Below are 27,747 nucleotides of genomic sequence, written 5' to 3'. Positions count from 1 at the left end.
TAGGTTTAAACATTTATCATCAAGGACATGTTATCTTACTGAGGGACACATTATTTTAGTAGTTGCTCTTGTTGTGCACATGGAAATACAATCTGATTAAAATAAGATCTCTGATTACAATCCGATATCCTATAGTAGAGTGACTATCGGAATTTCATCGAAGATCTGGTTTTAATCAGATTGAAAGAAACAGTATTGAAGATATGTATCAACTTAGATCCGATCTTGAATGGTTTCTTCTTGTTACTTTTTTACTATTAAACAAAGCTTAATAGGTAGGAATTTGAATCATCAAAAATTCTTTTGGAAAAAAAAAAAATAGAATACATATGTAGTTAAATGAAAAATACATATTCCTATTTGTTATGATATACATAATTAGTAATCGCTATCAATTCTCCAATGGATTTCAACAGTACACTGATAGGATTCATATTTAGCCTCTGTGCTGATTTTATGTTAATTTCATCATATAGCCATTAGTCAAAACGTGCCAGTTGTTGTTTGCAATCACTCATTACCTTTCTGGACTGATTGATTTGTATAAGCTTCTTTTCTTGGAGATAACGTGTAGACGTTGCACTGTCAGCTTCTAACCGGAGGGTATTATTTGGCACATGTTTGTGTACTGGAAATGCTCTGCTTTAAATGTTTCATGCTCTATGCAATCCTATATAGTTTTAAACCATAAATGTAAAATAGGAAATTGAAAACTTAAATACTAAAATCCAACAAGTCTGTGTTTTATTCAGATCAAGTTTATTATAAATAAAGCTACTACTTGGTGTAATCAGCTAAAAAATAATTAATGATATTGCATGAGGAGGAATCCTTGAAGCTTTATAGCTACCAATCAAATAACTGATGGATAAATCACGATCTTAAGAGTTTTATCCCATTTAAACTTTCAATAATAGCAACAGACAACACTTCAGCAGAAGATCAGAGGATTTATGAATTCTGATAAATTCATATCTTCATGTATATAGTTCAGTAATTACAAATGAAATCATAAGCTTTACAATATTGCTTTTTGTTTTGCCTCTCCCAAAAAAGTTTGGTTTTGGTTTTTCTAGTTTAACATCCTATTAATAGCCAGGATCATTTACGGACGTGACTGCGTACTTATGTGATGAATTTAAAGTCAGAGTACCTAGAGAAAAATCATACCCTCAGCCTATAGCTGGTACCTGGCAACTGCCCCTGGTGACATGGATTTGAACTCGCGACCAAGAGGTGGAGAGCTTGTGATGATATCTGGACAAGGTGATATGTATTGAGACAGTAGATAATTGGCTGGTTGTTTGTAGAGCCCATAATAGTTGAATTTTTTGTAAAAATTAAATGCTGGTAAATGAAATCATATTGAGCTAATTATATAAATTTAAGATATTTAGCAGTTAAATATTTCAACAGATGTCCAATTTGAACATCTTGTGATTAAAACTGTCAGTCAGAAAACTGCATATATAAAAATGCCTGGTTATTTTGCTTTCATTAAATAGCCATGAATATATATTGGCACAGAAAATCAGAGAGTGCAATTTTTGACATGTGAATTATTAAACTATATATGCACAGTTTGAAAACTGAATTGGTGAATGATGAATATTTTATTTGTTTTTACAGCAAATAGTTCCATTTCATGTAAACATCATTAAATCTAGATTTCGATTTTATAAATATACACATCACCTGTATATTAACTGATTCACCCCTAAAATCTTGTTTGAAATCTCCCCAAACTAAAGCTGGAATAGTTCATTATAAGATTTCAGTGGTGGATGAGTTAATTGAATATGCACCGGCTATTTACTTAGTATAGTCGACTTCATTATTTGTGTTTAGTCTGCTATATATTATCATAGTATTTATGCTACCACACTGAAGTGGGACTGGGAATAAATATCGGAAATCTGACCACTTAATTGTATAAACATCTTAAGAGATACTTCATATTGCCAAGGTATATACACTATACAACCTCTGTAACTGTGTATCAGATTTGAAGCCGATTAAAAAGAAAGAATTTTTATCAAACACACAAAATTCAATTTTCATGAAGTGTTAAATTGCTGCTAAAATTTCTGTTAAGGAATAGACAATAGAAAATTTTCATGATGATGATAGGTCAGCTGCCAATATCAGTGTCAAGCTTTATAAATGTGGATGGCAATTCATTTCAAGGATTGAGTTTCTGTCATCAGAATTTCATAACTTAATGGAGTGCCTTAATGTAATGGACTTTACCGTAACATTATAATCTACCATTCATGACTGCCATAGGTGAGAATCGGATGTCTTGTTTAACATGAATTACTTTCACTTTAATGTACTTGAATGCCCTTAATGTGTACATGTGATTGTTTACATTATTCAAGAGTTCCACCATGGCAATTCAAGGAGACACAGCGCTAACATACAGCAGTCTCCCTAAAATAAGCATACATTCATCACCTTAATGCAGTTCATATACATGTACAGGGGAATGCCGTCCATAAATCACTCTACCTGGTGATTGGACATCAAAACATATTCTGGTATATATTTATCCAACCAGTCGACCAACATTCAGTCTTTTGTTTAACCAAAAATAAAAGAGGGGAAAACAAATTCAAATACAAAACATATATATATATATATAACAGTTTCAGCTTTTATTTCAGCAAAGAACATTAAGTTAACTTTGTTTTAACCATGCAATTGTTGTATAAACCTGAGACTTTGTCAGATGAACAGAGAATTTTGACCTTCCTTTGTTTCTGTTACTTACAACACAATCACCAGTTGTATTACTATACACCGTCCTAAATGTGCTTGGCTAACAGTTTGAAGTTCCTGTGTGTAACTACTAACGTGGAATGTTTCCTTACTATGGTATTGTATTTTATATCTATCACTTTAAACTTGTCAATACTGTAAACAAACTTCATTTCACACGTTTTCCCAATTTTAAAATATTCGGGTCAACAGAACCCATTTCTTATGATTTTTTGTGGCAATTATATTTTTGTGTTTTCTGCTTTTCTGCGAAATTTAGTCCCTCAGGTAAATTAGTTTGTGTACAGTAGTAACTTGTGTACAGTAACTTGTGTACAGTAGTAACTTGTGTACAGTAGTAACTTGTGTACAGTAGTAACTTGTGTACAGTAACTTGTGAACACATGTAGCATCTTGCCTACTGCACTTCATTCTTGCAACATGTGCTTAATAAATCCACCTGAATTTCTGCACATACAAATTTACTGTATATGCTTTATTTCATTAATCAAATTTATACTAGTCAATAAATGATGCCAAAGTGATTGCTAAAGAGAAAATATCTTTTATAGACCTGTGTTCGTATTAAAGAGGTCAATTATCAAGTAAATTACACCAATGGGGTTGATGAGTCTCTCCATTATAGTCAGGTGTCAAGTATATAAAGGTTTTGTTTGACTGGAATAAAAAATATATCAAACATGATCAAAATTGTTTAGGTTTTTTGTGTGAAAATTTATTCTACACGTACAATGCACACTTTAAATCTATAATTGTTTAATGAAGTATTGATATGAAGATGAGGTTCAAGGCTTAATTACTAGTTTTAAGTTAATTAGTATGTAATTTGCCTATCATAATATTGTATGTAAGTAAACACCATAGTTCATAATGTATAACTTTGTATTGTCTATTTGATATAAGCATTAGATTAATGCATATTTAGGGACCGTGGTGGCAAAATGGTTAAGATGTCCCGACATATTACCACAATTCCTCCACCTCTGGGATGAAAAATGCAAGTTTGAATCCCATGTAGGGTGGGGTTTTTCTGGGTACTCTGGCTTTCCTCCACCAACAAACCTGGCACATCCTTACATGACCCTGGCTGTTAATAGGACGTTAGACTAATAAAAACCAAAGCATAGTACCGGTGATTTCTTGAGATAAAAGTAAAGTGAGAATGCTTATATGTATGTCAAATACAATAACGGTATCATGAATAGTATGAATTACATGTTACAGAATGGTAATTCTCCGAATGTTACAAATGCATGCAAGTAATGGATAGTAAACTTCAGAATGTTGGGGATCGATGTATTCTATTGGAAGAAAATATAAATACTCACCATATTTTTGTTAAATGATTATTGCAGAAGAAGGGAAAAGTATAGAAATGATTTGACATAAATGGACTCCATAAATATGATATTATAATGGTATGACGGGCCCCTGGGACCTCTTGATGCGGCTGTTTGGTAATATCTTTGAGTGAATTTGAGTCGGTACAGAAGTATGTCAATGGAATGATATGTCCCTGAAGTCCCCCATGTTGATCATAGACAAAAACTGCAAAGTATGCATCCTCACCCACAACGACCGTTTGGGAATAAAGATAATTTCCTTTTCATTGTCTTTTCGGTAATGTTGACATAAGTGTATAACGGTTATTAAAGCCGGATCTTTTTAGTTGATTTTGAGAAAGTATAGAAAAATGAGTACAGACAGAACAAAGCTGGATGACAGTGAATATATTTATTCCATGAGTTAGATCTTATCCTGTGTCCAAGAGTTTGATTCTGCTGTTGACTATGTGGAGAGTTGATCACCAGGTAGCTTTCTTCTCATGATAAAGACGTGTAGTAGGGATCAATGTTTGTCTCTTGGGCTGGACACGTAATGAACCTGGGATTTAATTAAAATGACAACATCAGACTAGATTGACCTTCCCAGGATTTGGACAAGTATTGGGTATCACAAGGGACATGGACCAAATTTGTTGTTGTGTGTGAGACCTGTCCAGCCACTCCCACAGATATATAGCTCAGCACAATTATTGACTGTCAATGTCCTAATGGCATTAAGTCTTCACAGTGTCCATGTCTCATTACAGCACATGTTAAAGACACATGGTGTCTGTAATTAATGTGTCGAGGTGGTGGTGGCCAGATCAGGCTAACATACTCTGTAACATTTCGTTGTCAGGTTTCCATGGCGATTAGTATGGTTTGGAGGTTACATATGGTATTGCCAGTGTGTTGCCATAGATAAATAATGGTGTCAATGTGTTGTCATGGTTACAAGATGGTGATGGTGAGTGGTTATGGTTATTTGTTGTCATGGATATATTATTATGCCAGTGAGTTGCTATGGCTATGTGATAGTGACCAATGTGTTGTCATGGTTACAAGATGGTGATGGTGAGTGGTTATGGTTATTTGTTGTCATGGATATATTATTATGCCAGTGAGTTGCTATGGCTATGTGATAGTGACCAATGTGTTGTCATGATATACTATGTATAGTTTGTTGCCATGGTGACAGAATAATAACCAATAAGTGACCATGGTGACAGGATAATAATTGATGTGTTGCCATGATGACAGGATAGTAACTTGTGTGTTGTCATGGTAGCATGAGATAGTAAATGGTGTGTTGTCATAATTGCATGATGTCTAGTGTGTTGCCATTGTGACCTGAGATAGTTACTGGTGTGTTGCCATGGTAACATGATACACTAACAGGTATGTTGCCATGGTGACAGGACTGTTACAGATGTGTTGTGGTGACAGGATTGTAACCGATGTGTTGCCATAGTGAGAAGATAGTAACCGGTGTGTCATCATAATTACATGTTATATTGTTTAGCTATTATTTTGGTTATACATGCACACACTGAATAGTGCTGTTCCTGGTATTATATATATACTGTTTAAATAGTCACATCCTGATTATAAGTATGTACAATATTTCCCTTGTGACATTAAGCTGGTCTTTTCATTGCCACTTTTCATATTTGATAAATTGTTTTTGATAGTTAGTCCTCCTGTACAGTGGACCAGATGATATGTGTCCACCAGATATGGCCCTTGTGTATAGGTGATATTTTATATATCTAATGTTACAACTATGACAGAGTGATAACACAGTCATATCTCTGTGTAATGGACTTTAAACATTCTCCAAAATCTGTAAATGAAAACATTTTAATTAGAAAAATGAAGAAGGTATAATTTCCTTAATTAAGGAATGCTAATACCTCGATACCAAATTCAAAATTACAAATTGTGTAGTATTTAGTTATACAAATGAAATGGAAGTGGTGCATGCAGAATGACCCATACAATATCCATTGTTTTGGAGAATGGGGGTAAGTCTGTATAGTTGTTTAAATATTGAATAACATTAAATTCTCAGGGTCCGGTAAACATATAGAAGTAAAAGAGTAGAAACATGTTGGTAGTTTAGGATTAGCGCTTTCCTCATGTTCTTCAGATGCTTAACAACATTAGATGACTTCATGATAGTATAGTCATTGTATATTGTGACGTCATATTAAAGGAGGTAATTATACATATAACAATTGATTTATACAATTACCATAAACGATTCAGTTTCGGTTTATACAATTACAAAAAACAACTCGGTTTCGGTTTAAATATATATATGTCCATCACTGTAACTTAAGTAATGTTAATATATTCATGAATTTGAGTTTTTGTTCCAGGCATCTACCAAAGAAGGCTACCTCATGAAACAGACAAATTTTCAGGTAAGAAATAAATTTTCTCTTCTAGTAAATTTCAATTTCAACAAAACATTAATTAAATATGAAAAGGGGTTTGAGCAATGATAATAAAAAGATGATATTAAAATTCATTTAAACTTCCATTTAAGCAAAAGGTTGTAATTGGTAATTGGATGCTTTGATTGTAAAAAAAATTTAATAGGAATTCAAATATCTGTCATCTGTTGTACGTTTCATTTACAAGTTAAAACATTTAAAACTAAAGTAATTACTGTTCACTTAACAATAGGGACATATTCTCTTTAAATCAATTGTTTAAGGACTAGACTAACAAACCACAGGTTTCAAGCTGAATTCCTAAAATTAGTTATATGTATCTGGCATTGTGTTATGTAGTATTTATTCTCTGCATTATTATTTGAACAGAGATGGAAAAGACGATATTTCAAGTTGAAGGGGAGGCGACTCTACTATGCAAAAGATACAAAGGTAATTTTGTCTTGTCTTGTATGTCAGAATCTTACAACAGAAACTGAATGGGGAACTGTTCAACTCCACAAAACATTTGAAATTTAGAAAGAAAAAAAAATATGTCAACATTATAGTTTTATTATGATAATGGTTTTATTAAGTGAGAGAATACTGGGCTTTAATTTCGCTAAATTTGCACATCCATCCAAATTTGCAAAGTTTAGCAAAATCATGGTATCACATATTATAGCCTGTGGTAAGAATGCTTTAAAAGGCTACAAAGGTCATTCGCAAAAATAAATCAGGGGGAATACCTTCTAAACAGTAAATTGTAAAAAAAACTATACAGTATATATACAGTAGCATCTGTTTTAGTACTCTTTTGAAAAAAAGTATGTGGTAGTTGTTATATCTATGTATGTATGTTTATAACTCTTCTCATTTTCTGAACAGTCTGTGATCTACGATGAAATAGAGCTGACAGACCTGAGTGTAGCGGAATGCAGTACCAAAAACATCAACCATAGCTTTCAGGTAGGTACCATTCAAAATTGTCAACTTCGAAAGATATCACTGAATCTATTTTAAACCCCTGATTTCTTCACAGGTACTTGCTGAAGAAATTCTATGGAATACTTTTGCATTTCTAGAGTCCCTTATCATTAAATGAATTAAATTAAAGAGATCAACATGGTGTTTATGGAATTGTCAGTATTACAGTCTTTCTATGCAGTCTTTCTAGACAAGTGTTTGAAATTTGGAGAGTTATTTCCCCTTGGCCATTTGCAGGAGCAACAGGTTATAACTAGAATCATTGAAGAGTTATTTCCCTTTTGACAAGACTTTTATTGAAAAAGTAAAGTATTTACCAACCACTTTTTCATTGCATGCAAATCTTTAATAATTTTTGTCTCTCCTTTAGAATCATGTTCATAAGATTCGTGGAATTTATGGGGTTTTGAGGTCATTTCTGGTCATGCTTCATGAAAATGCTTTGAGGTGAAATCCAGTAACAAAGCAGTACTGTTTTCTTGTTGAAGATATTTTCTGCATCATTACATCAAATTGCTTTGTACCAGATTGAGTCTTGTATTGAGTTGTGGTAAATGACAAATGTTGTAATGAACCATAGGTCCTCAACCTGAAAAAATGGTTCTTATTACTTTTCATAATGAAAGTTTCCTACTGCTTCTTGATATCAATACCAGAAATAATTGTTGCCAGAGTCCAGTTTTACACTATTTTCCATAATGTGTTTTTACTAGGCGCTGTTCAATTATCTGGCAAAGAATGTGTTTAGTGATGAATAAGATGAATTATTTATTTTTTTAACTAATTTATTGATAAATATACTCCGAAGCCGAGTTACATAAAATTTACACTGGCTCCATTATCATTACACCTTCATAACATCAACAAAATAAAAATCTATTCCTTATATTTACAGTTTTTCACATAAATTAATATTATTTATTCTCGGGACAGTTGCATAATTTTTTATAAAAATACCAATATGTTTTACTCTCCTTTCATCGTCAACAAATTCAATTGAACAGCTGATTGGAATCAAGTCATTCATATGTTCCCACCAAAAGTGAGGTCATGATTGTGCTTGAGCAGATACTGAGTCTTAACATATATACTGTTAACAGCTTGGGCTCCAAATCTGTATAGAGTAAAGTACACATATATTTAATTTGAAAATATAATTTTAGAATTTTCAGTGTAAAACTTTTTAGTCTTCATAACAATCAATTGTTTCATTGGTGAGAAAGATTGAGATTTCTGTTCTAAAGACACAACACAAAGTTTCTCAACAAAAAGTCCCAAGTCTCAGTTTGATTTTAGCTTGTGTACAGTGTTTGATCTCCAGTCACAGCAAACGAAAATTTAAGTTAAAACTCAATAGGATTCTGATGACCTAGCTATTTCTCTGGCTGAAGTTACTTATGGCCACTTCTAGTAGCCTATTTTCAGACAGAAGATATGACAGCTGTTTAATGTAATCAATATAGAGTCTCTATATACAGAAGGATCATCCTAAAGAGACTTCAATATCATATTGAATGTTGGCTGTAATGACAGACGTTAGATCAACATTGTATCACCATTCCTCCTGATGGTACACCCTAGTATATCGGTGTATGGAGGCGGGGGAGGATAATTCTGACACAGTTTATTATCCTTATGCTGTGTATCATTGTTTGTTATGTGAGTGGGAGTGATGGAGATAAGGGGCCTGAGTGATAGCCCAGACTACCTAATATTTCACTGGAATCTGGTGACTGAACTGACTTAGGGCTGTTTATAAGGCCAGATTTGAACCAATCTAGCTAGATCTGTAAAGGGGTATTTGGGTAAGATCTTAATGATAGTCCAGTTTTTTGTCTAAATATTTCACTGGATTCTGGTGACTGAACTGACTTAGGGCTCTTAATATATAAGGCTACATTTGAACAAATTCAGCTAGACCTATAGATGTATATTGAAGTAAGATCCGAATGATAGTATTTCACGGGAGTCTGGTGACTGAACTAACTTATGGCAGTTTATATATTTATAAGGCCAGATTTGAACCAATCAATTGAAGATCTATAGAGGGGTATTAAGGTAAGATCTGAGTGATAGGCCAGACTTTTAAATAGAGGGATGTGGAGAGGGGTATTAAGGTAAGATCTGAGTGATAGGCCAGACTTTTAAATAGAGGGATGTTTGGGTAAGATCTGAGTGATAGGCCAGACTTTTAGATATTTTACTGGAGTATATATCTTGGAATTGAGATGAGGGATGACATGAAGAGGAGAATTTGGGTAAGATTAGACTGGCCACCAGACCTTAAGTTAAGATTTTCTTAATGGAACTCTAATACTAGATTATCTCCCCTAGTTTTAAACCTAGAAACAAGTTTGTAACAGAGACAAAATATATCAAGCCCAATTTTTGTGATGTTTTAGTTTTCTAGACACTGATGGTCAGTCTTAGGGTAAGATCTAAATAAGAGAATCTCACTGAAATATATTCTGGGGTTAAGATTAGTGATGGCTTGGCTGACTTAGATTGGACCTATCTAGGTCTGTCGTCTAAGTATTTCATCAAAATAGGTCCCTGTACAGAGAAGAGGGATTATTATAATGGACCAGAATTGTACTAAGGTCTGAGTAAAATATTGAGACTTTCAAGATTATGGCAAGAAGTCTACTTAGATATTCTGGTATTGTAGACACTAGACAGATGAAGGATAGCAGGACTAGATCCATTAAACGGGGCTAATCTTGATCTCTGTACTGGGTTATTTATGTGGCCATTGATGGCCTCAGGATAAGGTACAAGGTGTAATGATAGTTTTATCATCTTCCAGTTGGCTATTCTTTTGGTAATTAAGTCCCCAAAATGAGGGGACTTTTATCAGCTTTGTTTATTATATTTATTATTCAGTGAAATATCTTGCTAAGAGGACCATTAGGATTAAATAATAGATTCTACTGTGAAACATAACATCATTTTCTGTTGAGGCTGGCTGAGTGGTTAAAATGTCCAACCATACTGCCACAAGCCCTCTACCTCTGGGTTAACATTGGGCATACTGTCACAAGCCATCCACCTCTGGGTTAACTTTGGACATACTGCCACAAGCCCTCTAACTCTGGGTTATGTTGGACATACTGCCACAAGCCCTCTACCTCTGGGTTAACGTTGGACATACTGCCACAAGCCCTCTACCTCTGGGTTAACGTTGGACATACTGCACTGCCACAAGCCCTCTACCTCTGGGTTAACGTTGGACATACTGCCACAAGCCCTCTACCTCTGGATTAACGTTGGACATACTGCCACAAGCCCTCCACCTCTGGGTTAACATTGCAAGTTTGTATCCATGTGGGGCAGTTGCCAGGTACTGATAGGGGCTCAGTGGTTTTTCTCTGGGTACTCTGGTTTTCCTCCTCAAGCAAACCTGGCACATCCTTAAATGGCTCTAGCTGTTAATAGGATGTTCAACTAATAAAACCCAAAACCTTTCTAGACTTATGTTCTACACTCTCTAATTTAAAAAATTATTCAATAACTTAGATTTTTTAAAATTTGGTTCTTTTAATATTTCAAAGGACCCCAAACTGCAAGCTGGAGTCAAATAATTGTGCATAATCTTATATAAGCATTCATCAACAGTTGAACAAATTCTTCTAGCGATGATATTTGGTAGTTACAAGTGTGTATGGAGGCAGTGATGCTGATAGGATCCTGCCATCATCAGTCAGTCAGTATCTATCATTTAGTACCAGGAACTATCAATGTCAGGAGGAATCCAATCTAATGTCTATAAACACCTAGGCTATGTACTTAGTGTGTTAGGCTAGTTAGCTGGTATTGATGTGTATGTAGTGGTCACACTTCGTGGGGAGTATTAATGTGGTGTTGAGTTAGTGCGAGATGGACCCTGGCCAAGCCTCTTTATCTCTGTCATGTCTGATAAGTTCCACCTGGCCAGAGTTCACTCCCCTTTCTGCTCACTGGCCATTTTCATATCATGGGGTCAAACTCAGGTCTCTGTCTTTGAAACTTTTTTAGTTGTACTTGAATCTTCTTTAAATCTTTTTGAATCAACCAAATGTTAAATATGGTTTTATACTTATTGTGAATCTTCTGGGAAAAAATGATATATGTGGAAGTGATATAGAAACTGTACACCAACTTATTGTTTTGTGGTGACTTAATTTTGGATGACTTTTTCACAACGACTTAATTTCATGATACAGTTTTCTTTGATTCTTCAAAATCTGATTCTTCAAAATCTGTATTTAAAAAAAATCAGTGATGAAGTTTCATGGTTTAAATTTCTCTTTGGGCGCTTAATTTATTCGCACAAGAAAATATGTTACTTTACAGCTTACCCCTATATAGACATCTACTGCCTGGATAGACAAGTTCCTCTTAGACACGGTACCTAATGCACTTAATGGCGTGTGTTTAATTACAGATAGAATTCGGACTGCAGTTCCTACTTCAAAGGAGACCTTCAGACTAGCCTAACATTTAACATGAGTAGGTACATAGTGTAAATACCACTTATATAAGGACCAAAACACCTTTACTGTAACATACCCTTCCCCTCAAATCTCTTATTTCCTTTATGATGTGGGAGGCTTTTAAAAAATGATCTATGTTAGATACAGTACATAACAGGAATTAGGAATCATAGATTTAATTACTGTTGAAAACGCTAACCTCAAACTCTATAAAATTAATGTTTCATCTTCAACTTGATTATAGTTTGAATGGATGAACAGCCAGGGTCATTTCAGGATATGCCAGCTGTAAGAGGTGGAAAAATCTAGAGTACTTCAGAGAAAAATCACTGATATATGGTCAGTATCTGGTCAGTATATGGTCAGTATCAAGCAACTGCCCCAAATATGGAATCAAATTCGTGACCTAGAGGTGGAGGGCTTGTGGTAATATGCTGGGACACTCCGTCACCACCTGCCCCTAGAAACATTGATACAGAAATTAACTCAACTGAACAGATTTATTTTCTAATCACATTTAAGATATTTGATCTTAAGAATGTTGTAACATCGACAGGATTATTGTATTTAGCTAATCCTTTACCACATGTAAGCGCCTTTGGACGCCTTTACCCCTTGCCCCATGTAAGCGACTTTGGACGCCCCCGCACCATCTCAATGTAAGCGCCTCTGGACGCCCGTACACGATCTCAATGCAAGCGACTCTGGACGCCATTTTGACTATCAATGTTTTGCTAGCTTTGTATCATGTGATAAAAGCGCCACCTGTGTTCAGACTTTACAATCTAATTATAGACGTGACCAAATTTCTAACCAATCAAAAATCGGCACAGTGTTACCATATAAAACTCTGAATAAATTAACCGAGAAAATCACACATGTGTTCACTGCTTCACTCATGTTACCGGGGACGCCATCATGGCTTCTGTTGTTGATATTACGGCGGATATTTGTAATTATAAGTACACTGTCATGATATTTAAATATCACAGACCTAAAAGTATATAATCTGACAATGATTTAGACGATGTTTTATTCAATTTGACCGATCGAAAATCTGACGGTCATGAAGATCGGCGAGGTCCCGTTCTCTCGCCATTACCTGACGCCGTGTTGGAATGGACTGGCGAGTTTACAGCCGTGAGTGTTGATAATTTTGATAGAAACAGGTTGTCAAAACTTCAATAAACCTTTAATTTAATATACTTCATTTAAAGTTGATAGATTATTTTCGTGCATTTTTCAATGGCAAATAAGGTATAAATATCCCACAACAAACACACTACTCGAAACGATAGAAAGTGAAAGTAGCGGTGAACGGGTCGTGAACCGGCACGGACAAAGCAGAAATAACCGTGTTTTTCAGTGCAAATATGTTGACTGAGCCATGATTCAGATATATATTAGTTTGTTTACAATATTTCAAGTAATTTGTGCAAATTTTTTCCATTAAGTTATAAAAAATCGGCAATATTTTGAGTATTTCTGACAGAGAAAATCGACCATTTTCTGACCTGTAAATGTTTTTAATAATTTTTGAAGTCCTCATATCGAATAATATTTGGAAATTATAGCATCACTATGTAGTTTGATTCATTTTGAAGCAACTTTATTACCAAAACATTTCTCAAAAATCAACATGAAAGTAAATAAATCCAACTTTAAAAACGTATTATCAATCGAGACTGAAAACTTCAAAAAGTGCCATTGAGATGGTGCATACACTTGACAGATGTTGCAACAATGTTCGTGTTGAACATTGTATACTTTCCTCATGGAAGCCTGGTGATGCAGTCTACTAGTTTGCATGTGTAAAGGGTTAAGAGAGAATAAATTTCAAAGGTAACAGAGGAAATAAATCAGAAGAGAAAGAATTGGTGAAGAATAGAAAATTGTCATGCTACATGAAACAAAAAGAAAAAAATAATAGAAAATAAAAATAATAATTGGAGTTACCAGAAAAAAAAGCTACTATAAGTAGATGAAAGATGTGGAAATGATCAGATAAAGAGGAAGAAAAAAAAGAAATAATCATCAAAGATATAGAAAAACTGAACTGAAAATTTATTTTGGGTATATATACATAGTAGAGTAGATACACAAGGTAACAATCTGTTGAGTTCCACCTGAAATGATGCTTATGTGAAACTGTTAAAAAATGGCCATAAAGAACACTAGGGACTGCCCTGTCTTTCTGAAGTGTATACAAAGACTGGGAAAAGTCAGCTATTACGCCTAGTTGGTTGAAACTTGTACTATAAACAATTTAAAGTAAGTCGAGTAGTTTGGCAGATTTTGGTGTAAATCTTTTGAAGTGTAGTGGCAGCTGTTTTAGAAGGTCGTGTACATCTACTGTTACTCTGAGAAAGGTGTGTGCAGTCTGCTATAGGTGCACACTCCGTTTTTTTAATTGGTCCAATTTGCTGTACTTGTACAAATCACACAAATCCTACTGCATAAAGTTAATGGTGTTAGGCAGGGCTGGGAATTCCAATGATTAACCGATTCACCCCTGAACATTCGTAATGAACTATTCCTGTCTTTGAATCAGAAGAGTCTAAATGTTTCTTCAGAGATGAACAAGTTAATGTAAACTAGGTATCACTATTTTCTCTTCAGCATGTCATGAGAAGTAGGTTTTACAGTTCTTATTGAAGTTACAGTACTTATGTTGGAATAAAACCACATAGACCTCATTTATAAGGCCTCTCTTTCACATAAAACATGTTTATCAGGGCATAAAAGTATTCATTCTCACATATAAAGTGATCTGCTGAAGCAAGCGTTTATAATATTCGTGTAATATACATAAAAAATGGTATCATATATATAATAATTTGATCATCTAGGATCTAATTGGTCCTAATTCTGTCTAATCCAACCACATACTGTGATTTCCACTGGTTATATACCTGATTCCTAACGGTTTGAACATTTCATGTGATATAGATACTTTAGACGTTAAGGTATAATACCCTGAGTAGGAATATGTCGACCTCCATACAATTTAAAACCGCCTACTACACATATCTATTCATACAGTAAAACATGTTTATAACAAACATGCTTACAACAAAGTCATGGCTATCATAGTAGTTTTTCTACATTAAGATTTCTATAAGAAGTTTGTATTATGTGTATACTGAATAAGGTTTATAACAAAGTAATTTTGAACATCCCTGGAGGTTCCTTATAACCGTGTGTTACTTCATCACCTGTATTACACAGTCAGTGGTAAATTTAGTATTTGACAAACTTGGACAGGATCCTGATGGGTGGACATTTTTTTGAAACACTGTATGTTTTTTATCACTTCCTACCATCTAACACCTCTCCCCCTCCCTCCTTCTTGAAGCATTCTAATGAATGAAAAAGTTTACCCTTTTGAAATTTTGAAATAAAGCAGGATATTGGTATAGTCATGCATCAGCGTGAGTTTAATTTTCTGATGATAGATGACAATACGATCTGTCACTATTAGACACTATACCAATGGTAAGTTTGGGAGATATATCCGTCTGGCTTACAATGGCACCCTTTACGACCTGCCAGAGTTCCACGGCCTGAAGGAATTGTAGAAAAGAAAAGATAGAAATCATATCAAAGAAATAAGAAATAACATGAGAAAAAAAAATGAAAATTGACATTCTGACATTTTGACATTAACTTTTTCACCCCTTAAGACACATTTAGACTCACCTAAATCAACTACTAAAACAGTCCATTATGAAATTTCAGGGATGAATGAGTTCAGATGTATGCATATTGGTGATGAAGAATAAAAATGTAAATACAATGAAACATTTATCAAGATTCAGAATGTTATAACTTTTTTCCTACTGTCAAACCAAGGATTATATGGTGGTATATTCTGTGTTGATAAAAGGTAATTGTTTGTGGTGGGAGATAAAATCATTGCTACAGTTTGTTAATTGTTGGGAAGAAGTGCATTTTTAATATCAAACGAAGTATGTGTAGTGGTAGTGCAGATCATGTGTTTGGCAAAGTTTGTTTAGAGAATGATGGAGGTACATAGGGGCTAAACGATGATTGTCCAGAAAACTCATAATCCGGACTGAAATACAGATTTGATTATCGAGAATTAATATCGACAGAAGAAACTGAATCCAGCAGCTTGGAAATTTTGTAATAGAATAGACCTTGATAATCCAGTAAACTCGAAATCCGGATAAAAATAACAGGTAACGGATTAATAATTGATGCAGCAAATGGAATACAGCAGCGCTAGCCTGGTGTAACCCGGATGGTTTGGGCTGGGGACAAGGTATCTGGATTATTGAGGGGTAATTAACATGTAAATGATACTTTCTTGAATTAATGGGGCATCATTAAATAGTAATGAAAATTTTACCCTGGATGATATATGATATTCTTTAAAGAAAAAAAAATCAATTTTTTTTACAATATTCTATTTTTACAATAAACATGTAATATATATGTCCTAAGAGTCATTCTTTGGTAGCTGATGTTTAGTACACTTTTGGACAGGTGATTACTGAGCAGAGAAAATTAATTCATTTTTCTTGCACATTCTGCCACTTGGATTATAGTAGAAATTCCATCCATTTGTTGGAGCTGTACCCCTTAGCTAGGATAAAATCACAGTATATTCACTATTAGGCCAGACTTAAAATAATGTTGGTTTGCCCTTTTCCGACCTGGAATTTTCAGAATGGGTCGGTAGGTAGGAAAATTATTTTATTTTATTTTGCAAAACTCAAACTTATATAGTTTTGACTCAATTACCACAAATTGTCCCATCATTGTCAAAACATAGATTTATCACTGGATGTCACAACAATTGAAAATGTCCATTGTCCGCGTGTAGAACAATCAAATCACATGCAATTGTTATGACGTCATAAACAGCTGTGACTCACACTACACATGATGTGTCAATACAAGTACAAGACGTATAAGAAAAATAATCAAACATGGGCGTTTTGTCTGGGCAGGGTTAGCATTGAACGTCTATACCCTCGGGAAAGAGTCTTTAAATACTTTCTGGACCATCGTACATCAACTGAATTTCAAAAAAAAATCCATACATCCGACGGTGGACTTCTATCTTTGAGACTTGACCCCAATATTCTGACATTCGACCATGTTACATCCGACTACCAAACGTTTGAAGATCCATGGAATGATTCAACTTTTACCGTATTTGACCGCAAATAAGACCCCCTCCAGCAAATAAGACCCCCCACCTATTTTGACACATTTTCAGACTTAGGGGGGATGTCTGCAAATAAGACCCCCACCTATTTTTCAGTTTACTGGATGATGGATTTGAGCAATGGAGTAATTAAAAATATCACCAAAATGACTTTGTATCGGAAATTCTTTTTGTTTGTTTTATCGGCATAGAAAAATCACGTAGTAAATAACTGTTTGTGTGCTTGTTATTTTTGTCATTTAATTCAAGTTAATTCACGGGTGATTTAATTTAATTATCAATAACTACGAATTGTGGATAGTGCTCATATTTACTTGGAGGTTATTTTCAACAAAATACGCCGATATATGTTTTCATGAACATTTCATATCGGCATGGTCAACACGTTTTAGTGTTCGTACGGCTTGTCATTTTTTACATGAATCGGCAAAGATATTCGTCATTGATGCAGATCGTTTCTGCAGTCGTGGATTCTAACTCAATACAATCATTACCTAAAACATCTACTTAAGGCATTTACAGTTTCAAATATGTTTATTTGTGAACGTAACGTACCTGTAGTTCACGATCAGTTGGAGAAACCATGCTTTACTTTTCGGCCGCCATGTTTTGTTTACGCAGTCAGTATAATATGATTAGCCGCAAAGTTTCGTATTTTACTCTGGAAACAAAAATACTTGCTACGATGTTTTAATGCAGTTAATACTTGGATAAATATCTGAAATATTATCAAACTATCGTCGTATCAATAGCAATACCGATCAAATTCCCAAACACCCGGTGTGAAAATGTGAAAGTATGGCTTCAACCCGGCGCCATTTTCCTACACATGTGTGTACGATGTTACAAACAACTGCATCAGTGCATGTCGGCACGTTGAAGTTAAATCACGATCGTTTGCTCATTTGGCTGAGACAAATGTACGTAAATTTGAATTTGAATATTTTAAAAACAGGCGAAACAAAAATTTATACCGCGATTCATCAAAGGTTTTCACACGGCACTGGAAAGTACACGACAATAAAAAAAAAATTCACTAGAATATTTCAATAAAATTTTTTGAGTCGGGCCGATTTTCATGGGTCGGTCGGAGGAGGGCAAACAAACAATATTTTAATTTAGGCCTTACAGTATATTCACTATAGTTCAAATTGTTTCATCACAATATGATAAATAATCATTCAGATTTCTTTTACAACTGTGACAATACGAAAGATAATTATGTAGTTATCAAACTCAGCAGCTAAGACATTTAATATTATTTTTTCATATAATAGTGGTAACTGAAAACATCTGATTTTTGGTATAGGTTGAAGTTTGTTTGGTTTGTTTTCTGTTATATCTATAAGACAGGTATTTCTTTGACTGCTGTTGACTGGTTTGGTCTGACTTGTGTAATATAAGACAGGTATTTCTTTGACTGCTGTTGACTGGTTTGGTCTGACTTGTGTTATAACTATAAGACAGGTATTTCTTTGACTGCTGTTGACTGGTTTGGTCTGACTTGTGTTATAACTATAAGACAGGTATTTCTTTGACTGCTGTTCACTGGTTTGGTCTGACTTGTGTTATAACTATAAGACAGTTATTTCTTTGACTGCTGTTGACTGGTTTGGTCTGACTTGTGTTATAGCTATAAGACAGTTATTTCTTTGACTGCTGTTGACTGGTTTGGTCTGACTTGTGTTATAGTTATAAGACTGGTATTTCTTTGACTGCTGTTGACTGGTTTGGTCTGACTTGTGTTATAGTTATAAGACATGTATTTCTTTGACTGCTGTTGACTGGTTTGGTCTGACTTGTGTTATAGCTATAAGACTGGTATTTCTTTGACTGCTGTTGACTGGTTTGACTTGTGTTATAACTATAAGACAGGTATTTCTTTGACTGCTGTTGACTGGTTTGGTCTGACTTGTGTTATAGCTATAAGACTGGTATTTCTTTGACTGCTGTTGACTGGTTTGGTCTGACTTGTGTTATAGCTATAAGACAGGTATTTCTTTGACTGCTGTTGACTGGTTTGGTCTGACTTGTGTTATAACTATAAGACAGGTATTTCTTTGACTGCTGTTGACTGGTTTGGTCTGACTTGTGTTATAGTTATAAGACAGGTATTTCTTTGACTGCTGTTGACTGGTTTGGTCTGACTTGTGTTATAGTTATAAGACTGGTATTTCTTTGACTGCTGTTGACTGGTTTGGTCTGACTTGTGTTATAGCTATAAGACTGTTATTTCTTTGACTGCTGTTCACTGGTTTGGTTTGACTTGTGTTATAACTATAAGACAGGTATTTCTTTGACTGCTGTTCACTGGTTAGGCTGCAGGGAGTCTAGAGCTAGTCATCCACTGACAGCGTACAGCCTGAGATCTCACACAGGCAGTAGTGGCAACTCTATCAGTAGTGGCAGTTCACCAAACACACCACTGTGCTACTAAGTCATTCTAAGATATACTGTCTTAAGTTCTACTGCAAGTATCAGAGCCAACAGTAGTTTCATAAATTCTGAAGTTTACACTCAACACATTGATCACCAAAGCTATATTTGTAATTAAGAGACGAGTATAACTTCATTAGCCTGTGGTGTTAACGGCTACACGTGCCTGGGGAATTTGAAGCTACTTTAAAAAGTGTTGAAATCTTCAAAGTGTGGTTACATGTGTGTGTGTGAAGATTGTGAAGTTACTGTAAGGTGTTGGTCTACACCTTTTTGGAGATTTTAATGCTACACATCAAGTGTATTGCTACATGTGTCTGAAGATTTCGAAATTGCTATATTATCAGGAGATTTTGATGCTATATGTAAAAGAGTTTTGCTACACGTGTCTGAAGATTTTGAAGTTACAGTAAAGTGTTGGTGTACACCTATCTACAGATTTTGAATCTATATAAGTTCACTTGTACATGCGTTCAGAGATTTTGAAAGTGTTAGCAACCCTGTAGATACAAATCTACCCATATCTTGGAAAGTGTGACACCCACGGGGGTATGCAATGATACAGTTTGTTGTTATATCGTGTTGTGGAATCTACTACTACCGACAGACGGTCTAGGTATTTACCTGGTATCTCTCGGAGGGAAGTACATCAGCAGCCGAACATATAGTGCCTATGGTTTGTGAACTCAAGGTAGACATCAGTATAGATAAGACTATGGTATACAACATTTTCTCATTTGGATAGTTCATTTAATACCTCACTATACTGAAAACATTGACATTCCACCAAGAAAAAAAATTATGTATGTGAAGCAACATGGATTGTAATAAATCATACGAAAGTTGATGTGCACTGGAGTGGAATCTTCTGAGGTAAGTAAAGCTGGTTTGAATCATTTGAAATATTAGCTGATGTTCTGGGGTATAATCTCAGAGTTAAAATTGCCTCAGCAGGGTCAATGAGCGGTTGTCTATGAGGAGAAATAGGCCCGTTATCATTCCACTGGTGAACTGAGATCATGAACATTTTCTACAGCATCTGTTGTATGTTTCCTTTGATGTCTCAGAAAAATAAGTTCCATTGTCCATTGTTTGGAACCTGGTCCTGGACTGTGTGCAGTAATTTGTGTGTCTTACCATAACATTTAGCAAAAGATTCACATTTGAAAAATACAGCGTAATCTTTTTTTCATAGTTTTAATTCACAAAAAAAAGTAAAAAATGAAAGAAAAAAAAGATCAAATCAGAGTATGATGCATATTTACTGGTATATTTACTGATGATATTGGCTTGTTCTAATGGTGAGTCAGCTTTTATCTTTAACCCTCATTTACCGTGAAAATTCATAATGAACTGTTCCATCTTTAAATTAAAAGAGCTCAAGTGTGTCCATAGGGATGAGTAAGTAAGATACAAATTGTAAGGCCTATATTGTATCATTTCTTCTATAAAATTTTTGAGGAAATGGCATTAATTTGAAATTAATTTTTTACGGAAAATTGTCTTGCAAAAGTCACCATTTGGCATGGATGACTCAATATCTGTTTTGGACTCATTAGTTAAAATTCTTAGCCAAAACTGATAGTTTTTAAAATAAATTCATAGTGATTTATTCAAAATACAATGGTGTCTCATCATGTGTTTAGATTTAATGAGTCCAAATACCTAAAGTTCTGTTAAAATCTTCTTCTGCTATTAAATCATTCCCCCTGAAAGTTCACCATAAACTGTTCAAGGCTTTGAATCTGAAGAGTCTAGATATATTTTTAGGGATGAATAAGTTATGTGATGTATGATGATATGAGTTTGTAGTTGACATCTCTCCTTGTTAGTTGAATCAGATCAATATTTCTAGCATTACGAAATCTTGGGTTGAAATGTATACAGGAAACTCAAATACCTTTGGGACATTTCAATGTAGAATTTGTAGCATTTTGGTTACGTCAGTAGTTCGATAAACCTTCGTGCACGTCACTTCGATAACATCCTCGCGTAAACATGTTTACTTTTCCGATACCTTCTTACAGGTACCTCAGCCTAATCTCTGGCTACAAATCCCTCTCGGCCAAGGATTTATAAACCCAGGTTACGTTATTTGTGACGCTGACAACTCGTAACAGTGTCAGAGTGTGTGCTTTAAGATGGTGAATTCGTCGCATGTTGGATATTGATGTCAATCTGAGAACAGTCACACCCGGTAATACCAAACCTCTGGGGACCAACAAAACCATTGCCTTATAAACATAGTTTGTGATACACATATTACATACATCTTATAAAAACCTTGATGAAATTTGCTATGTTATAACTGCGTTTTTCGTTATAAATATGTTTTTATGGCAATATTTATGTATTTATACTGTGGAAATGGTTCTTTGTTTCCATCACAATGGTACATATTACACATGATTATAGATATTTTTCCTCTTTATAAAAATACCTTTGAATAATATGTAAATCAAATATTTAGGAAATGTGGTGTCATTGTCAATTGTGTTGGTGCCAAAACTAGTCTGCTTTGACGACATATGTGCAATATTACAAAAACAACTGTCTCTCTGATTTATTATCATTGTTTTCCTGTGAAAAAAAAAATTATTATAAGATTAATCATTTGTTGAAATCACTGAATCATAAAGATTATTTGGGAATATCTAGTTTATTATATTTATTTCATTGAGTTTGGTATTATGCAGTAGTACACAGTTACTGACCTGTTTGGAGGTTACATGTAAATGTATACTCATCATGAACCTTATATTCAGAACATGTCGACAAAAGGATGGTATGATATATTGGTTTTATTTTGTTATATAACTATATAATATCCAGTTACTGCATCATTTGGAGATAAAATAGTATAGTTATTTGTAATTGTCTTGAATTAACGAAGGCCTTGTATGATAAATTACATTATGACTACAACTGTATAACAATACATTGTACAGTTACTGATGTGGTGGGAGGTCTACAGCTAGGTTTATGAACCCTGTGAATTAATTATAATCAATCCACAAAAGAGATTATGTATGCTAAACATTAGGTGCAGATTTGTTGTGTAAGTCTGTAATTGACCACTAATGGTTCATTCAGCAGCGTACAGTTATGCGTTTGAACCCTCAGATGATGTGATAACCATAATTGAGCGAAAGGCAGAAGTTTTACAGCATGATAATGGAGGCAATATGAGATAACAAGAAACAATACTGTACTTATAAAACTCTGATTAGCTCTGTTAAGTAACCAGGCTCGGCCTCTTATTGAATTCATAAAACAAATCTAGAAACGCAAAGTAAAGAAAAGCAGATTTCTTACTTCAAATTACTTTTGGGGTTTTTACGGAAGCCGATTATTGGGTTTTTACCGAAGCCAATTATACGGCTTCCAGAGAGAGGTGTTAGTGGGTGTACATACAAAGATCTGTGCTGCCACCTATAAGGATAGAATGACCTAAATCCAGCGTACCAATATATCTCTGTTTCTTAGTGTATTGCTTGGTCAAAAAGGGTTTCCATGTACATGTGCACATACTTGCAGTCAACTTTCGTTTTCCACAAATCAAGTTGCGATTAATCCCATTTGGGTCAGTTGTCAGGTACTGACCGTAGGGTGTTGTTTTTCTTCCGGGTGATCTGACTTTTCTCTCTAACTAAAACTGGTGTGTATCCTGGCTGTTAATAGGACGTTAAACAAAATAATTAACCCCTTACTGACATGCACCTGGGAAGTATCAATGATTACTTCCTGATTTACTAGATAGGAATATTGAGATTGTATTTAGTGACTAAGGCATGTTGATGGAGCGGCCTCTGGATGGTCTATTTATAACCTGTACACCTGCTGCTAATGTCATTTAGAGGTGTTTGCCCTCAACAATAACTAATTGAGGACAGGAGGTTTTCTCTCCTGATATTTAGAATGGAGAGATCACGAACGGATACAAGGGAAGTCATAATGTTAGCTAAACCAACCATTCAACATCTGAGACTTTTATAATTATGGTATTCAAAGTTTGATTTCGTCTCCTTTTTACCTATTTTATTACATTCATTATTTTCAAGTTTTATGGAGGAAGAAGGCAGTTAAAGTTTACTTTCACTAGTCTTAGAGTGCATTGCGGAAACAATGGAAAAATGAATGAACATTTGAGAAAAGGTTTTGTCAACGCAGAAGAAAGTGAAATGTATACTGTATGTTATTCTATGTGAGGCAAAAAAGTAATTCAAACAGTGTGGCCTCCGCGGCTTATACACAGGTGCGACTTATTGTTCCAATCCTTCATTTCCACCCCTTTTCCCTCTTCACCTCCCCTCCCTCACCCCCAACCCCCCACCCCCTTCTCTTATCCTCATTGCTTCAGGCCTAAGTAGGTATAGAGAATGGGATTGCATGCAAACATTTGTAAAAAAAACCCAGTAGTGTGTTGAGTAGGAGTTGTGTCCATCCACCAACATTTAATCTCCCCCCATTCACGTATTGCGATGTTTATTGTGCTTTAACAATATGAGACAGTGGTAATGTTCGGATTAGTTTCCTGTCCTAGTTTTCGGACTATATTTAGCAGCCTACATAGCCACATACCGCTGTTTTATTGTTTCTCCCTCAGGTAACCTTCATGCTGTAATTAACGTAATCAACGTCAGAAATAGTTGCCATTCTGTCCGCTTTTATAAAGAACGGACATATTACTGGAGTCAGACTCTTATTGCTGCCAGCTCTCTCTCTCTCTACTGATCCAGCTACCAAATAGCTTATCAACTCGTAAAACATGTCAAAATCCTATCACATGTCAGTTACTGGTATTCTGTATTAATATAGGGGATCCTGATGATTGTTTAAATTAGGATTACATTAAATGCCAAACAAAGGTCTAGTTCTGATGGTGAGGTATGCTAAGATTGTTTTACTGCAGTATATTACTAGACAGCGTTACATCAGAAACACATCTCGGGTGTAGGGGTGGGCGTTACATCAGAAACACATCTCGGGTGTAGGGGTGGGCGTTACATCAGAAACACATCTCGGGTGTAGGGGTGGGCGTTACATCAGAAACACATCTCGGGGTGTAGGGGTGGGCGTTACATCAGAAACACATCTCGGGTGTAGGGGTGGGCGTTACATCAGAAACACATCTCGGGTGTAGGGGTGGGGGAAGGTATTACAGGTATATTCCTGCTTTAGACAAAATATGTTCATAGCTGGTGAATGTTCAGTATAAAAGAATATAGACCTTGTATAATATTTCAGAAACACAAGTGTCAAAGGAAGACAATTGTATAACTTGTGCCCTATCTGGGTCTTGAACTCAGCATCTACATCACACAATCTGTTATACAACACCCAGTCCGGTAGATTGGGAGATCGTAGCTCGAATAGAGCACAAGTCATCAAATTGTCTTTGTTCGTCACCTGTGTTTCAGAAATATTATCTAATTACTAAATCACAATGTATCATATACACTATGTGTTCTTGATTCGAAGGTTTATATTCCAATGATGAGAATAGACCTTTGGTAATACATGGTACACAAGATTCTTATGAAGATTGGTTCTCTTTAGTTCAATATTCCACCCGCATTAGTTCAAAGGAGATAACCATTATTCATGTATTTAGTCCATGGTCACATATCCTACATAGAGGCGCCTACATGAGGGTCTATGTGTGGCTTATAGGGCATATCAGATTATTTAACGAGTTTGATAAATTCATATTACGTACACACACGTCTTAATCAAGAATTGTTTTATAGTGAAAAAAGTCTGTCTTAAGAACATTCCACGTGAATTCAGCGATGCTGCCCAATGGTAAATTTGCTGTGAAATGTTTTGTTTATTTTGGGTCTATTGATAGGACTCTGGACCTGGGGTGGTATTTTAGGCTGCTGTGTAGAGCAATGTATACTGCTTACTAATGGGGACATCGCGTGGTTGGAAAGGTCAGAGGAATAAAAACATTGATTTCTCATCCATTACTCCTTCTCTGATAGATTTTCCTGATTTTCTGTGACACATTGGAGAGAGGGATCACCTGACACTGTTAATTCTGGCCTCCACCACTAGCTCTCTCTATAGACATGGAGCGGATGGAAGCCTTTCAAACTGACAACACACAACTTCTGTATTTCTATCCTGAAGTCTTTATCTTAATTTTACATGGTTTGATACATGCATTTTACTACAGATTTATACAGATTTTTGGTCTTTTATGTCCTTGCCATAATGGAGTTGGGTGGGGAGGTTGTGTGTGTAGGGAGGGGGATACAATGTAGATAGAGACAAGGTTATTATGTCTAGGACACTGCTTATAATGTGTGTCAATGGGTCAGTCGTAACTAGGCCACCAGACCTCCTAATAACCAGGAAGTATCACGCATTGAGAGGCCATCTCAGGAACAATGTATGAATACGAGACTAATTACTTCAGCTTTAAGATATCGACAGAATACTTAAGTTTCAGCTAACTTTTGATGTTAACTCTGTGTGCACTAAGGTTGTCTCGTTAAGTCTGTGTGCACCAAGGTTGTATTGTTGATCTATTACAAAACATAACTGAATAGTCTTAGGGCGAGTGTACTCAGTGGCATTTGATGGAATTGGGAAGGATATTAATTTGTACTGGTAATAAGTAAGTCTGTGCCAGAGCTCTCTGAAGACTGAATTTCAACACCTAACTCCTTATAGACTTTCGAAGTGTTGATCATGAAATTGATTCTGTCAATATTGGTCAATCAGCAAACTTTATCATATAGACCAATACACTCTTTTACTGGGCTTCTGAGCTGGGGATTGTGTTTTAAGCTTTTAGGGACATAAGTCATGGTTATGCTGGCCAAATTAATCAATTTGCTCACTCATTTTATGCCTGCAGACATTAGTACAGGTAATTAATCAATGTTAATTACCGTATTATTCGACCCAATAAACGTCCCCATTCCTATAATCGCCCATCCCTCCCCACCTTTTTGATGGCTCAATCTCAATGTTACTTACCTTGAAATCAATGCAGACTGAAAATATGAAAAACGTGTAGGTGTCTTTATTTGAAGTCTATGATAACTAATTTATGGCTTATTTTGAGCAATAATATTATGTAAGGCTAGTCCAAAGTTGGTTCTATAAACGGCCCCTCATGTTATTTTAATACTTAAATCATTATCAATTATTGTAAACATGTATTTCATGGGAGTTAAATTTCCATCATTGTCTGTTTTATAATCTGATACAATATATTTTAGGTATTTACTGTGGTTAAAGTAGTAAGTCTGGTGAGTAAGAAATATTTTTGTAAAGCAATCAAAATCATCTATTCTTAATCGTTTATTAATTAAAGAGATTATAATCATAATTAATATAATGTATTTATTATAAGAATAAACATATGTATGAATGATTTGAATGTCAGTATGAGAGAATCAAATTTGCTGAAGTTATGTATTTATTTGTAAAATAATATACGTAATATGCATTTCTTGAATAAAAATGTATGTAAAAAAAAAAAAAAAAAAAAAACATATTTAGTCAATAGATCATAACCATAATTGATAATTAACACCCTAGGTAAACAATCCATTACTACTAGATATAGAGTCCATAGATATAGCAACAGCTGCAATGTTGATTTTGAATTCAACAATAATAAAATATCAGTGCAAACATAAAAAAAAAAAAAAAAAAAAAAAAAAATTTTTGTAAAGCAATCAAAATCATCTATTCTTAATCGAAGTCAAACTTTATATAACTATAAGGCAGTTCATACATAAAGCTTTAGAGTGTCAACATGCAAACATATAAATCCCAACAAAATTTAAATTTTGTTTCCATGAAAATTGACCCCAATGGAAATAAATGATTTTACAATAAATACAATAAGTTGGGTAGGTCTAGAATTTCTAGATCTAAGGACTGGAAATGATTGGTATGTCAGGCTTGTGACGTTTTGAGTTATAAACAAGATCATGGAGAAGGTATTTATAAAGACATGTTCAGAGGCCAACATCACACACTCTGGGAAGTGTCCTTGATGTATATATGCTGCGGAAATGTACAAATATCATGTCTTACATGGGCTGGAAACCCTGAGGTCATCAACTGTAAAACATCGTAACTGTGGA

At 34.8% G+C, this 27,747-nt stretch overlaps 1 protein-coding gene across 8 annotated transcripts in view; it reads left to right on the top strand.

The window, feature by feature from the left end:
• LOC138307956 (diacylglycerol kinase delta-like) overlaps positions 1–27,747 on the top strand; it is a 107,730-nt gene that overhangs the window by 15,781 nt on the left and 64,202 nt on the right. For all 8 annotated transcript variants that reach the window (XM_069248898.1, XM_069248900.1, XM_069248903.1 and 5 more), the window contains 3 exons: positions 6,488–6,532; positions 6,935–6,997; positions 7,433–7,513. In XM_069248898.1, coding sequence (XP_069104999.1) covers positions 6,488–6,532; positions 6,935–6,997; positions 7,433–7,513 — 189 coding nt within the window. The remainder of the gene's footprint in view (positions 1–6,487; positions 6,533–6,934; positions 6,998–7,432; positions 7,514–27,747) is intronic.

The sequence above is a fragment of the Argopecten irradians genome, chromosome 14, assembly GCF_041381155.1.
Source record: "Argopecten irradians isolate NY chromosome 14, Ai_NY, whole genome shotgun sequence".
Taxonomy (NCBI): Eukaryota; Metazoa; Mollusca; class Bivalvia; order Pectinida; family Pectinidae; genus Argopecten; species Argopecten irradians.
The sequence above is the reverse complement of the archived record's forward strand: the minus strand, read 5'-3'. Positions and strand labels throughout refer to the sequence as shown.